The 15,053-nt window shown below is 44.8% G+C and overlaps 2 protein-coding genes across 2 annotated transcripts; one reads left to right on the forward strand and one right to left on the reverse strand.

Annotated features, from left to right (window-relative positions):
• Positions 1–9: 9 nt before the first annotated feature.
• Positions 10–2,185, forward strand: ndufs3 (NADH:ubiquinone oxidoreductase core subunit S3). Its single transcript, XM_062471713.1, has 7 exons — positions 10–155; positions 560–622; positions 845–942; positions 1,102–1,251; positions 1,380–1,505; positions 1,619–1,738; positions 1,893–2,185. The coding sequence occupies exons 1-7, from the start codon at positions 101–103 to the stop codon at positions 2,058–2,060; spliced, it is 780 nt and encodes a 259-aa protein (XP_062327697.1). The 5' UTR covers positions 10–100; the 3' UTR covers positions 2,061–2,185.
• A 4,778-nt stretch (positions 2,186–6,963) lies between these two features.
• Positions 6,964–14,268, reverse strand: c1qtnf4 (C1q and TNF related 4). The gene is made up of 2 exons (XM_062471835.1): positions 14,094–14,268; positions 6,964–8,470 (listed from the first exon to the last, which is right to left on the reverse strand). Exon 2 carries the CDS (start codon positions 8,462–8,464, stop codon positions 7,250–7,252), a length of 1,215 nt encoding a protein of 404 aa, XP_062327819.1. The 5' UTR covers positions 8,465–8,470; positions 14,094–14,268; the 3' UTR covers positions 6,964–7,249.
• Between the last annotated feature and the right edge of the window lie 785 nt (positions 14,269–15,053).

A 15,053-nucleotide genomic window follows, 5' to 3' on the forward strand; every position in this document is an offset into this window, starting at 1 on the left:
ACACGGACTCCAGTGCAGAAGTTGGCGTTAGTGAGTAGACCCTGAGTTGGTCTGCACGTTTGCCTTTATCCGAAGAAGAAAATATTACATTTGTACAAAGATGGCGGCGTCGTTAGTCCGTCTCGTCCGCGGAGGTCTTTGCCGGAGTTTAAATGGTATTTGCAATATACGAGCTTTACAACATGCTTATTTTGACTGTCATTTAGCATGCTATGGCATGCGTATGTTTTTGCCAAGGTTGGAACTGCGTTACGATGTGTTGAGATTTAACTTGCGAATTGTCTAGCGATGACCTTCTGTGAAACTGTCTCGCTAGCTTGCCGACAGCCACACAATTATAGGCAACTGTACACACAATTGTGTTATAGATAATCTGAGTTAGCTAGCAAATTAGAAATAACTATTTTAATGATTGAAGGTTAGGTTTAGTTTATCATTGTGTGGTGCTATGTTGTATGCTAGCTGGTAAATGATCCTAAGACATCCAAGTCATCTACTGTAATAGCCAGGTGGCAATCTTGCTTGCCTACATGGAAAGTGAATGCTTTCTGTTTTCCAGTCGCCAATCGAAGCGCTTGTCTGGTGCAGGCGAGGGCGGAGACCACAACTACTGAAACTAGACGTAAGTGTATTTTAACAAAGTTGGGGGATTATAGAAATATTAGACGGGAGCTCTATTAGAGTAGGGACAAATAGCCCCTAGTATGTGATATTTGAAATCGCGGTAGCCTGACAACTTGGCCGTTTCGGCACGGAATTACACTTTATTTGATCTGTTGCCGATATTGGTACTCTGAAAACCACATCTGTGGTTGTGATTTGTGTTCTCTGTGTCGCCCTGCAGCCACAGTAAGGTCCAAGGATGCCGTCACTCACAACCAGCTGTCTGCTTTTGGGGAGTATGTGGCAGAGATGATGCCTAAATACGTTCAGCAGGTCCAGGTCAGTCCAGTTCCATCTGGCTTTTCCAACCTGGAGACCTTGGGACATACCAGCATGCTACCTTTTGTATTTTATGTAAAGCATGCGTTATATTGTTTGTCAAACTAAATCAAGTATTGACCATGCTGTCTGTCACCTACACACACACCACACAAACAGGTGACTTGCTACAATGAGCTGGAGGTGATGATCCATCCTGATGGGGTGGTTCCGGTGCTGACCTTCCTCAGGGACCACACCAACGGCCAGTTTAGGAATATGATTGACCTCACTGCTGTCGACATACCGACGCGCCAGAACCGCTTTGAGGTACCACACATGACCGGCTGCCTGACTGCACACTGTGTGGTGCTCGTGTCAGTGATAATCCATTCACACAACCGGTGTGTGTGTGTGTGTGTGTTAGAAAGTGAGTAGATCTATGTGTGTGTTGGCAGATTGTCTACAACCTGCTGTCCCTGCGCTTCAACTCTCGTATCCGCATCAAGACATACACAGACGAGTTGACACCAGTGGACTCCTCTGTGTCTGTGCACCAGGCAGCCAACTGGTATGAGAGGGAAGTAAGTACACACAGGCTGCGTCCCATACCTGCTGCTCTGCCCTAAACCCTGTCCTCATCCAGCCTCACATCTAGATCAGGACTCATCAATATGCGCTCCTTGTGTGTGTCCAGGTGTGGGACATGTATGGGGTGTTCTTTGCCAACCACCCTGACCTAAGGCGCATCCTGACAGACTATGGCTTTGAGGGCCATCCATTCAGGAAGGACTTCCCCCTGTCCGGATATGTGGAGGTGAGGCAGCGAGGCATGTTAGGAGATTGAATTTGTCTTAGTGATCGGACGGATCAATAAATAGACAGTTAAGAACGGTTAACTGCAACAAGAACGCTTCTATGTCAAGAAGCTAATCTTATTCGTCTTGACGTCCTTTCTCATCTTTCTCCAGGTGCGTTACGATGACGAGGTGAAGCGTGTGGTGGCGGAACCTGTGGAACTCTCTCAGGAGTTCCGGAAGTTTGACCTGAACACTCCGTGGGAGGTGTTCCCCGCATACCGTGAGCCCAAGGACGCCCCCAAGCTGCCAGCAGGGGACAAGGCACCTGAGAATAAATAACTACCCCCCATATTTCCCCCCCCGATACTGTCCCAGACCCTCTGCAGACACCTGTCTGAACTGTAGTGGAGCCTTGCTTCCTCTCTCTTGAGTATTTATGTAAATAAATAAAGACGTGTATAAAAGAGGGTCATTTTGTTCTGTGTATTGTGTTCTATTTATCTTTTGTTCTTTATCCCCAGAGAACACATTTTATTTTCACAACGGGAAGAGAGCTGATGGGGGGGGGGCTCCTGTAGTTCTTTACATAGACCACCAGATGCCTCTGTTGATGTGGTTAAAATAGCATTCATGGTTTTCGGTTGCTATGTTAACGTGGTGTGCACCAACTATTATGCTACATCAGTACTATCTGTGAGTTGTTCATTAGCTTTGAATGAATGAATGTATTTATTTCAGACAATATACCACAAAAGTGATTGGTAAACAGTAGTTATAAAAATAAAAGAACAATCCCGAACAACATATACATATTCACCAGTATTAGCTCAGCCTCGCATTACATATTCATATATACATTTTGAACATAAATAGAAACTGATAATATAAACAAGATTTCCAATTGAATAAACTTGTAAGTATACATACCTTAAGATATGACATGAATTAATACAAATTGTCTGAAAAGGGGTATGAAGAAGCAAAACTTATTTATTCATACCCCTTCTCCTTCTAATTGGCCTTATAGTAACCCTCCTGTTTGATTACTATGCTTTTATCCAAAATTCACAAAACAAACAAAAAAAAACATATACACATATATACATACATCCACGTACCAAACTGTATTCAACCTATATAACAACAACCCTACAGCAGGCCCTTGTGAGACGATCACACCTCAATACACATTCACACCCTTGTACATCAGCACACAGAGTACAGAGACCCTCCCCAAACCCCCAGCGAGAGAAGCCAGGCATCAACAACTGCAGTATCAGGATGCAGCAACAGAGGACCAGGAGAAGTGAAGTGGGCCAAGCACCCCTAAATGCACCACGTACAGACACATAGCATACACACATATATACAGTGCTGAGTAGTGATACCATTCACCTCCCCTCTTCATCACAGTACTTGTTGAAAATCACCAGTTTGAGCCTTTTTTTTAAAGAGCCTCATGCTTGGACTTTGCTTCAGCTCTTTTTGAAGTTTATTCCAGACCTTCACGCCACTGACTGAAATGCACATTCTCTTCAAGGTAGTTCGAACCCTCAAGGTTCTGAAGTTAAGTTTTTCCCTATAGTCATAGCCCCCCACTCTATCAGTGAACACTTTTTGAATGATATCTGGTAGTTGTTTATTTTCTAGCTTCATCAAGCTTTTCTAGCTTCATCAACTGTGCTGTTTGAAATTCTACCAGATCTGGGAGTTTGAGGAGGCAGGACTCTATAAATATTAAGTTGGTATGGTCGTGGAGTCCTGCCTTATGAACCTTTCTGATGGCTCTTTTTTGTAATGTACATAACGGTCTGAACAAGGTCTTAGAGTTGTTGCCCCATACTTCCACACAGTAACTCAAGTAAGTCAAGATAAGCGAGCAATATAGAGTATGTAGTGCAGCATAATTTAGAAAATGTTTAGCATTGCTGAGAACAGCTATACTTCTGGATATTTTAGACTGAATGGATTTAATGTGCGGTTTCCAGCAAATCTTATGGTCTATCATCACTCCCAAAAACGTAATCACATTAACTCTCTCCACCGACACATCATCTATTTGGATTTGCAAATTTGTTTTGCTTTTGCAGTTTCCAAACAACATAAACTTAGTCTTATCCAAGTTTAATGATAATTTATTAATATCAAACCATATCTTAAGTTGACATAACTCTAAGTTGATTTCAGCCAAAAGCTGCTGCAAATTATCACCTGTACAAAAAATATTGGTATCATCTGCAAACAAAACAAAATTAAGTATTTTAGAAACTTTACAGATGTCATTAATATACAGAATAAACAGTTTTGGTCCCAATACTGACCCCTGGGGGACACCACACACAATGTCCAAGCAAGATGACTGGCAGTCATCCATTTGCACAAATTGTTGCCTGTTGCTTAGATAGTTTTTCATCCAGTGCAAGACTACTCTCCTGATACCATAGCGCTCCAGTTTCTTGATTAATATTTCATGATCTATTGTGTCAAATGCTTTTTTGAGATCAATAAATACACCAACTGCAGATTTCTTTTTGTCTAAGGAGCTAGTGACATCTATTAATTCAAGGACTGCCATTGCTGTGGATCTTTGCGATCTAAATCCATATTGACTATCAGAAAGGAGTTTATGTTTGTTAATGAATGTATCCAATCTACACACAAATAATTTTTCCAAGATTTAGGAAAATTGTGGAAGTAGAGAAACAGGCCTATAATTTGTGAAATGGTGTCTGTCCCCAGATTTATAAAGTGGAATGACTTTTGCAATTTTCATCTTTTCTGGAAATTTACCCACTTGAAATGACAGATTACAGATGTAAGTCAGAGGCTTAATAATGTCCTCATTTACTTTCTTAATTATTGTCATGTCAATGCCATCACAGTCAGTTGACCTTTTATTTTTACATTTACTGACAATATCCAAGATCTCACTTTCTCCCACTGCAGTGAGAAACATTGAATAAGGATTTCTGCTGATTAATGTTTCATTCAGAGCTCCAGCTGTTGTAGGATCAGGGATTTTTTCTGCCAGTTTAGGTCCCACACTTACAAAATATTTATTGAAGTTATGAACCACATCTTTACTGTCCTCAAAATGTTCATCATTATTTTAAAAAACTGTGGAAAATTATTTTTTCCAAAGTTTTTCTTGATAATACTATTTAATACATTCCAAATCCCTTTCATATTTTTCTTATTTCTATCTAATAATTTACTGTAGTAAGCCTGTTTAGCTATTCGTAAAATAGCAGTTAATTTATTCTTATATTTTTTATATTTATTCTCTACCTCCAATGATCTATGCTTTATGAAATCTCTATATAGTTTTTTTCTTTTTTTTACAGGCATTTTGCAATCCCTTCGTGATCCATGGAGCTTCTGAGTATTTGTTTTTATGAGAGAACATTTTTAATGGACAGTTTTTTGTCATATAATAATTTAAAGATATTCAGAACATTTTCATATGCTTTGTCAATATCCTCTTCCTGCAATATTGACTCCCAATTATGTTTCAATAATTCATCTTTGAATGATTTGATTGATTCTTCTGTTCTTACTTTTTAAACCGCTGCTTAATTTTCTCCTTATTTTTCATATAGAAATTGTCACAAACTACAAAGGCTGGTAGATGGTCACTAATATGCTGAATTATTAATACACTTATTGTATTGTTATGTAATATATTAGTAAATATATTATCTATTAATGTGGCACTGTTAAGTGTGCCTTTAACTCAGGGATGAAACAATCATTGGATTTCTCTTTATTTTCATAGACATAGTTCAATAAAGCATTCACTGTACAACTTTAGGAAACACCAGAACAGTAAAAGTATCATGACTGGAGTGATTTAATAAGCCACTGACTAGAGCAGTTTATTAATCTCCCAGGAATTCTTGGAATAACAGTAGGAACATTACACTGTATTACGCACTGTACAACAAGCTGTCTGTAGAAACACATTTTTACATGGAAAGTAGACCTTTCAAGCTTTAAGACAAGTATTTATTAAAGGAATCGTCACTTAATTAATTTGTATTTCTATTGTAGACATCTCCATAACAGCATGCATGAAACTGGTTGCTGTAGTGCTGTAAAAAACACAAACATACTGTACCTACTCCCCCCCCCCCCAGTAGTACCTATCTTTCTTTCTCCCCTCTCAGGACCTACCTTACTCCCTTCCTACCACCTCCACTCAGCTTTCACCTGTGTGTTCTCAGAGGATGGGGGAAGATTGCAATTTCAGAGAATCCAAATGGGGTCCATAACACTAATCAGAAACCGTCCCTCCCAAAGGGAGGAAAGTGATTCTGCAGTGCTAGCTTCTTCTGGGAGGGCCCCTTGTGCATTTCTTCTTCACATCCCCAGACAGAATCACAGCTATCTCCCTCACACACACACACCATGTCCAGAAGGCTGCAGCCTTCCCTATGTTTTATTAACGTACAAAATGAGCAAAATATTTGATTAAAAGTGAGATTATCTATATTTTGTGGCGTAGGTATTACAAGTGTTTGTGTCGTAAGGGACAAGGACAGAGTTTTGGCTGGGCTGGGATAATACCTTGGCAGGTTGTAGCATACCAAAAAGTCTGACTTGTATATTTGTATGACCAGGAAGTCGGATAGTGTGCACAGAGGGTAAGTTAACCAGTGCTTAGTCACTTTGTGACCCACAGACTGTTTCTAAACAAACCTGTAGCCTGGTTGTGGAACCCACTTGTCCAAATTGGTATGTTTCTAGAAACAAATACACTTTATTGTAGGCACTGTCATCAATGACAAAAAACTCTGCTAGTGTGCTTGACATAAGTGTGATATTCACAGTTTGAAATTGACTTATTTTTCTTCTGGCTGAATTGACACCAGTGAAACTGAGTCAGTAATTGACTGGAGTCTGGTCTGTTAGAGGCTCCAACTGCGAGTGTGAATTCAGCAATTCAGCAGTGCCCTGGACAGAGGATGGAGACAATCACATTTTCTCCCCACCGTTTCCTACCAGAGAGAAATGAATCTCACTCAGATTTTTTTTAACAAATGATGGCAGCTTGCCTGGAGGACGGAAGCAAGGTTGAGCCAGGAAGGATGCAGGGCGGGGGCGGGGGGGGGGGGGGGGGGGGGCTGTCACGGTCCAGCCAATCTCCATCATGGGGGCTGTTCATTCAACCTGAATGTTGCTGTTACAATGACCGTTGCCAGCTGTCTCAACCGAGGTGCAACACTCCAGAGCGGAGGGGAAAAACTCATAAAGGTCTTATTTTGACACAAAACAAGCATCCCTAAAGTAAAGTCACATGCCTTTGAAGACATACAGTACAGGACAGTATCATTCCAGAGAAGAAGAATATTAACACACACAGATAACACAACCCAACCTTGGCTGCCTAACTGCGTTAAGTGTGGAGTCAGCCAGAGGAGGGAACCCAGCTGGATGCAGATAAGACGACATCAGGAGCTCCACAGCTCAACACCCCCCACACCCACCCCCTCAGTGGTATGGTCCTGGTTCCCTCACATAGGCAGCTGTCAGGGCTTTTGGCTGTCCCGCTTCTGGGGATGGGCCTGGGGCTGAGGATGGGCTTTGGCCTGGCCAGCGTGAGATGTTTGTGGGTTGGGGTTGGACTGTCCCACCTTCAGGTCTTGTCCTGGCTCCGGAGCCTGGGGACTGGTCTGCAGGTCGGGGTAGACCAGGAAGCCTGTGAAGGTGATGTATTTAGCATGGTTGCTATAGGCTCCAAAGCCCTCCCTCTGGTGGCTGTAGAGCCACACTGTGTCCCCACGCCGAAGTGACATCATCAGGCTCTGGCTCTGCAGTGCACGCTCCCCCTGGTGGTCATCATAGATCATGGCCTGGACCTCCAGACGGTTCTTCATCAGCTTCACGGACAGCGTCTTGTGGGGAAGCTTCCCTGCGTTGAAGGAAAAGAAGTAGGCTCCGGGGATGCGACAGGTGAACACGCCCACCGACACGTTGAAGTCCCCACCAATGTTGACGAAGTCCGTGTCAAAGCTGACTGGCTGGTGCTGTGGGAAGCCCTGGTCTTCTCCCACAATGCTTTGGGTGCGGCCCACGGAGAATGCTGACCTCTGGTCGTCCTCCTCCTCCTCCTCACCTTCCACTTCCTCCTTCTTCTCCTCTTTCTCCTTCACCTCATCTGGCAGAACGTGGTGGTCGGTGGCTTCATTGATGACAGCTTCATTGTTGCTCGTTGTAGCCGGTGGGGGGCGTGTCTGCTGGAAAGTGTATGTGTCAGGGTACACCAGGTAGCCATTGAAGGTCGTGTAGTGTCCCGTGTTGCTGTAGAGAGCGTAGCGGGGGTCGCCGTGGAGACGCAGCCAGACGGTGTCTCCAAAGTCCAGCTGCAGCATGGCGCTCTGGGACTGGACTCGCCTCTCTTCGCCTCCGCCCTCCTCGTACACGATGGCCTGTACCTCATTCCGGTTCCTCATCAGCATGACGGACAGGTCACGGTGGGGGAACTTGCCCACCGTGAAGGAGAAGTAGTAGGCCCCTGGGATCCGACAGCGGAATAGCCCCGCCCCCGGGTCAAAGTCCCCGCCGATGTTGACATACACAGTGTCAAAAGTCACCACCATTTTGGCCCCACCCTCCATGCTGCTGGTGCGTGCCACCGAAAAGGCAGAGCGCAGCTCTGTGTCATCACTGAGACGGGCAAACGCCCACGCACTGGCAGCTTGGCACAGGAGACCAATCAGAAGACGGTTGGTAAAGGTTGCCATGGTTACCTGTGGGTATACAGGAGACGGAGAGGTCAGCTTACATTGCTCAGCAAGTAGAAGGTTTGTTCACTAGCTGATCCTAAACAAACGTTAAAACAGTCCAGAGTTTAGAAACACATCTTTCTCCCCTCCTCTCTCTGCCTCTCATGAGAGAACGGACCAGTAGAAGTAGATAAGTAATCACACGTCAATTTGTTAGTAAGACACATCAATGTTAGAATGCTGATGTTGCAGGTGCAACTGTGTGTCTATAAGCCTGACTGCAGATGTGTAGTGATCTGTGGGACTGAGACTGTTATACTGTGATACTGTTGTGTAGCTGTAGCAGTTGTCTCTACTCAGGACCTGTCAGAGAGATGTCACTATTCTCTGCTAATGAGACCTTAGACAGACTCAGACAGGAAGCTTCATAACCAGCTCTCCACACCTCCTAGGTGTCTCTACTGTACAAAACACAACCTTCCTCCCTCGGGAACACCTCGTCAAAAAATCAATCTCCTTTTCCCTCCTCTTCCTCCTCCTCCTCCTCCTCCTCACCTTTCTAGATCGGTCACTGTGAACCAGATGAGCCTAGTCTTCACAGGTGCTGTGCAGGTGTTTGTGTGTGTTCTCCAAGGATTGTCATTTATTTGCTCTTGTAGAGGTGAAACATGGTTAAAGCATTAATCACAGCTTGATCAATCCCTGCTTGTGGTGTTAAACAGCCCTTAGGCTGATCAATAGTAGTGATCAGGATGTTATTTTCCGTGTGAATGGGTTCAGATCCTCTCTAGTGTCCTGGGAGCAGAATAGATAATTAATCACCTTTATCTGACCACACACTCTGGGATACACATTTGGTACTTGGTGCCTGGGCACACACACACAAAACACACATACACACAACCTTTCTGTCTGGGCACACACACAAATACATTGTGCCTGTACACACACACACGCACACACACACATCCTGTGTGTGCTACTTGGTATGTGGATCAAGGCTCTGTCTCAGCCACTTTCGACAGCCCCCCATGTAGGCAGGTTGACAAGCATTCTGAGGAGAGCTCCATGGAGACTGTCCGTTTGAAACAGCTATGAAACAAAGCAAACAGAAACAAGATATTTCCTCCTCCTTAACGAGCCCCCTGGAGAGTTGGCCACAGATGTGGGAGCACTATTAATATCGCAACCAGAGATGTGGTTCTGCTGCTGGCCCACATTCTGTATTAGCTCCAGACCCAAGTTTCTAGAATAAGTAACAGCATTCTGTAGGCAAGGTTCTATAAGGAAACACAGGGTTCTGTTACTGTGGTTCAGCAGTGTTTGGCAAAATGTTCTTCATCGTGGGCATGATTCCGTGCCAGGGTTCTAGAACACGGCAGAGATGCTGGTAAAGGGGGGGGGGCAGGGATGCATTCTTGATAAACACGGACTTTGCTGTTTGAAATCTACACCAAACTTCACTCTACATTCAATCTGTAATCTCGACAGGAAGTCTTCAAGACCTAACAACAGAAGATCTCTTTCAACCTGACATCTCTGGGCAGGGGGCAGGAGCAGCCTGGCAGTAGCATTTTAGTTGCATCTTGAGTGAATATTTCAGTGTTGTGTCCTGCCAGGAGTCCTACTTCTATATATAGTGTGAGAGATCAAAGCTGTCAGCTCCTCCTTTGAGGGAGATCAATAACTGTGTTCACGGAAGGGTAAAGACGACGATGGAGAAAGAAAGAAGGATACGGGAGGGGATGAAAGGAGAGTGAAAGAGGGGAGAGAGAGAACAAGGGGGGAGGTGCAAAAGCTGACCGAAAATATGACAATTAGTCATGAGCTAAATCATCTAATGTGAATAAATATTCGACTGCATCATGTAATGCACTTCGATTCATGCATTATGAACCAACATTTTTCTCTGTGGGATTGTGTGTGTGTGTGTGTGTTTGGAGGAGTGTGTGGGCAGCACACCCTGGCAGAGTTACTATGTCTGTGGAGCTCTCCTCCACACTTAGCTGTCTGGTGGTGACGATAACAAACACTGCTGTTACTCTGGGAACGAGAGAGAAAGAGGAGGAAGTAGAGTAAGAGATGGGATGGAGAGAGAGAGAAAGAGACAGAGAAAGAGAGAGAGAGAGAAAGAAAGAAAGAATGAAAGCCAGGGAATAGAAGAAAGGTAGGAAGGGATTGAGGGAGAGGAGGGACATCATTAGACCAGAACATCTCACTGCTGTTAGTTTAAATGATTCACTTTGTCTGCTGTTGGCAGCACATATATGTTCACATCCTCCTCCTCCAGACATGAATATCCCCACTATGTACTCCCACTACAGGGAGAGGCTGCCTAGCTCACTGGGACTGGTGCCAGACACTCACACACCTCCATACATACATATACACACCTTTGTCTGGGCGCACACACACTATCTATCTTTGTTGCTGTGAACCATCCACTCAGCTCTTGATGTAAAACAAGTATCTCATTGTTACTCTGTTCAACACATCATGTCCTCCACCCCACCTCTCTAACCCCAATCTCTCTCCATCTCTGAAAACGAATGAGCTCCCACCCCCCTCAGAGCAAACTGCCATCCAGACAGGTGGACAGGAGGAATCTATTTTACTTTCTTGTTATTTGTTTTCTCCCAGGGTGTAAGGCATGGTCTGGGTGGACAGCCTGCCAGTCAAGCCCCATGAGATCACTGTTTGTTTGGAGAAAAAACCCCGCTGACCGTGGAGGCTGTGGGACGTTTATTCCTTATTACCGTAACACAGAGACACACATACACTCATAAACACACACATACACACACACTCATACAATCACACAATAATGCAAACGCACTTTATTCTCTCTCTTTACATCCCCCCCTTGCCACACACACACACACACAGCTCCTACCCTGTCTCCAACAGGATAAGAGGCTCAGGTTGTCTCTGAGGTTCTGATTAATCTCCTCCTGAATGGCCCCTGCTTCAGAACCCTGCTAGAACCCGCCCCCGCCTGTGTGTGAGACTTTGGCGAGCCATCAAAGCACCATCCTCTCTGAGTGCCTGGATATCAGAGCAGGCTGATGTTAGCCTCAGAACCACAGAGAGGGGCTGGGACCAGCATGAGCACCTCAGCCAGGGAGTCTGCTCTGAGGAGCAGTGGGGGATTGAAGAAAGTCACATGTAACTTTTAAATTGTAATTATAGCTTTTATGTTCACATCTGGATGTTACATCTAGATGTTACAAATAAAGTAAATATGTTACTGTATATTGTTACTGTTATAGTTTCCGTTGCTGTATACTGTTACTGTTATTGTTTCTGTTACTAGTTGGAGGCAACGGGGGACGGGTTGTTTTCATCCTTATTCTATAAGTATAACTTATTTTGGAGTTCTTTGATTTGATTTGATTTGAAGAAAGGAAGGTGAGGGGGGAGAAGGGGGAGAGGGGGAGAGGGGGGAGAGGGGGGTGTGAGAGAGGGCAAGGAGGGATGGAAAGGTAAAGGAAGGGAAGTGTGGAAAATGTTTAGGGGGATGATGGACAGACAGACAGACAGACAGACAGATGGGTAGATCGAGAACAGTTTATTCAGTGTTTGCTAAATTAGTCAAATGTAAGTGTAAACGAACACACATTGAGCAACTTTGAAAGGGAGTTTGAGACATGGATCGAGGAGTAGATGGAGGTGGGAATGGAGAGATAGAAATCATGGTGGGATGCATTTTGATGTTGGCTGCCTGGATCTTGCTTTGAGATCCCCCATGGCGAGACCCATCCTCACCTACCTACCTGCAGGGTCGTCAGACCACAGAACCGGAGGGACATCAAGATATGGATAGAGACCCCCTGAGGTGAGCTCTGCCATGACCACCACTGACTTATGGTGTCACCTGACCCTCGGACTCCTCCCCCATGCCATCACATGATCCTCAGACTCCTCCCCCCTCAGTGGCAGGTATGTCCTTGGGAGTTTGTGTTTGTGTGCATACCTTTACATGTGTGATAGATTTTCCTTCATTTAAAACGGGAGTCACGTTAAGACAAGTCTCTTTGACAAGAACCCAAGACTAGCGTTAAGGAGAATATAACCCCCTGGTCTGCACATGACCTCCGTGTTCGTGGTCTGGCCAATACTGTGCTCCCCTTCTATGGTTACTCTGCACTAGTCTAGATAGTTTACATTTTGTGCAACGCTTTTTCAGAAGCTTTGATTCTACAAACCAAACAGATTGTGCGACCGTACGTAACGATGTCTAACACTGGGCGGATTTTAGAAGGCAAGATATTGTCTGACAGACCCCAATCAGCCCCCAATCTTCATGACATCATCTTTCTTTTCAAGAAGGGTCGTATAACACTTGAACACGTGAATTGTCTGAAGCATGCAGCCAGTATGAAGCTGAGACCGACATAGCACAACACGTCACCTCTTATCGCTGAATTCATTTTGATCAATTTGATTATATAGCTTTACATTACATTAGATTACATTAAACTACAATATACAGTAGCAGACATTCATAATATATCTATTGTCTATTACGTAAGTCAGATATTTGTGGTAATGATCGGTCTCTCAGACAGAGACAGTGAGTAACCATCTCAGCGTCGCTCTCACACTCTTCTCACCTCCCTCTGGAGATTCACTGGATAACCACTAGATCTGCTCCTGGACAGATCCCTGCCACCATCACTAATAATCAGATCTGAAACCGTCATTCAGGGATTTCTAAACAGTATTACCCTCTGTCTCCACTTTAGGTCTCTTCAGCACAGGTGTTGGAGAAAGAGGTGAACATAAATAATAGATCTCAGCCCTAAATTTTCCATACATTGTTCCACAATATGCAGATAAAGGTAAAGTTCAGATTACCGTATAAAGAGTATGTACGAGTACAGGTGGTTGTGCCCCACCCTACAGCCCTGCTCCAGTACAGCTGCTCTCTGCTCAGGGGCAGAGCAGAGCAGAGGAGAGGAGAGGAGGAGAGGAGGAGAGGAGGAGAGGAGGAGAGGAGGAGAGGAGGAGAGGAGGAGAGGAGAGGAGGAGAGGAGGAGAAGAGAGGAGGAGAGGAGGAGAGGAGGAGAGGAGGAGAGGAGGAGAGGAGAGGAGGAGAGGAGGAGAGGAGGAGAGGAGGAGAGGAGAAGAGGAGAGGAGGAGAGGAGGAGGAGAGGAGAGGAGAAGAGGAGAGGAAGAGAGGAGGAGAGGAGAGGAAGAGAGGAGACGAGCGGGAAGAGACACCTAGTCAATGTTTTATCTTTCCTTCCGTATGTATATGCTGTCTCCATATTAGTATTCTCTTTGACAGTCACACCTGCCTTGACATACTATGTGTGAGTGTGTGTGTGTACTTGTGCATGTGTGCTTTCATCCCAGAGAGAAAACAAGAGATAACACTACTAGTGCAAAATATTGGAACAATGGATCGGAACACACACACACAAACACTGCATGCTTGCTCGCTCACACACAGGCACCACGATCTCTAGCCCGCAGCTATTTTATCTTTTATATAAAGATAAAAATTCTGCTTAGAAAAATAGATAGATAAATAGATAGATAGATATATAAATAGATAGAAAGATAGAAAGATACAGCAGCAATCAAAACACAGCTATTTCACACACGAGCCAGCCCTGCTCTTTCTGCAGTTAGCACTCCTTACCTGTGTGTCTTTGTGCTCCCGTGTCACTGTCTGTCTGTGGGTCGTAGAGGCTCTGGGACTGGGTCTGTATCAGGTAGAGCGCTGGTCGGAGCTGCTCTGGTTGCGGCTGCTGGGCAAGAATGCTGCTTTAAAGTTCCCTGCTACACACGCGTATATACCACTCCCCCTCTCTGTCTCTCTGAATCTCTCTCTTTCATCTCTCTGCTGTCTCTCTGTTTGCTTCTTCTGTATCTCTCTCTCTCTCTCACTCTCTCTTTCTGTTCTTTCCACCATCTCTGCATCCTCTAGACCTCTTTATGTTCTCTCTCTCTCTTTCTCTCTCTCTCTCAGTGATCTCTCTATTCGCTCTCTATTTGTCCTTAAACGTAAACATACACATGGAGGATATGAGACTGTTTGGGGGGACGCTGCTGTGGAAGGGGCTCTGGAGGGTCGATGTGTCCCTGGGCTGCGATGGGGGGCCCGGGGGTTCAGGTGGGTGGGAAGATTATTGTCTCTGCCAGATCCAGAATCTACCCAGATCCCCTGACCATCTGCCGAAGTGTATGAATAGGTGTTTATAAGTGTGTGTCTGTTTAGTGTATGTGAGTGGGTGTATGCGTGTGTGTGTATGTGTGTGTGTGTGTGTGTGTGTGTGTGTGTGTGTGTGTGTGCGTGTGTGTGTGTGTGTGTGTGTGTGTGTGTGAAAGAGAATGTGTGCCATCACACGAGAGGGGCGGAGAAGGACAGGCAGAGTATAATCACTGGAAGCATTGTTATGTAGCAACAATGGTGCCAATTTCCCCAAGTCCTCATTGTAGTAGTCATGATTCTGTTTCAGAGGAAGGGAGAGGGAGGAGAGAGAGAAGGGGAGGGAGGGAGGAGAAGGATGGGGAGAAAGGGAAGCAGAGAAACAGAATGGAGAAAAGAGAGAGTGGGAGAGAGGTTTGGGACATATAATCCTCTCAAATTGAAATTCAT

Source organism: Osmerus eperlanus, chromosome 10 (assembly GCF_963692335.1).
Source record: "Osmerus eperlanus chromosome 10, fOsmEpe2.1, whole genome shotgun sequence".
In the NCBI taxonomy this organism is placed as follows: domain Eukaryota; kingdom Metazoa; phylum Chordata; class Actinopteri; order Osmeriformes; family Osmeridae; genus Osmerus; species Osmerus eperlanus.

What these genes read in the sequence shown, in the direction of transcription:
- ndufs3 (XM_062471713.1), top strand. Translation starts at nt 101, where the DNA reads ATGGCGGCGTCGTTAGTCCGTCTCGTCCGCGGAGGTCTTTGCCGGAGT. An exon ending in AATACGTTCAGCAGGTCCAG is followed by an intron (nt 943 to 1,101) that starts GTCAGTCCAGTT and finishes CCACACAAACAG; the next exon opens with GTGACTTGCTACAATGAGCT. An exon ending in CGCGCCAGAACCGCTTTGAG is followed by an intron (nt 1,252 to 1,379) that starts GTACCACACATG and finishes GTGTGTTGGCAG; the next exon opens with ATTGTCTACAACCTGCTGTC.
- c1qtnf4 (XM_062471835.1), bottom strand. Translation starts at nt 8,464, where the DNA reads ATGGCAACCTTTACCAACCGTCTTCTGATTGGTCTCCTGTGCCAAGCT.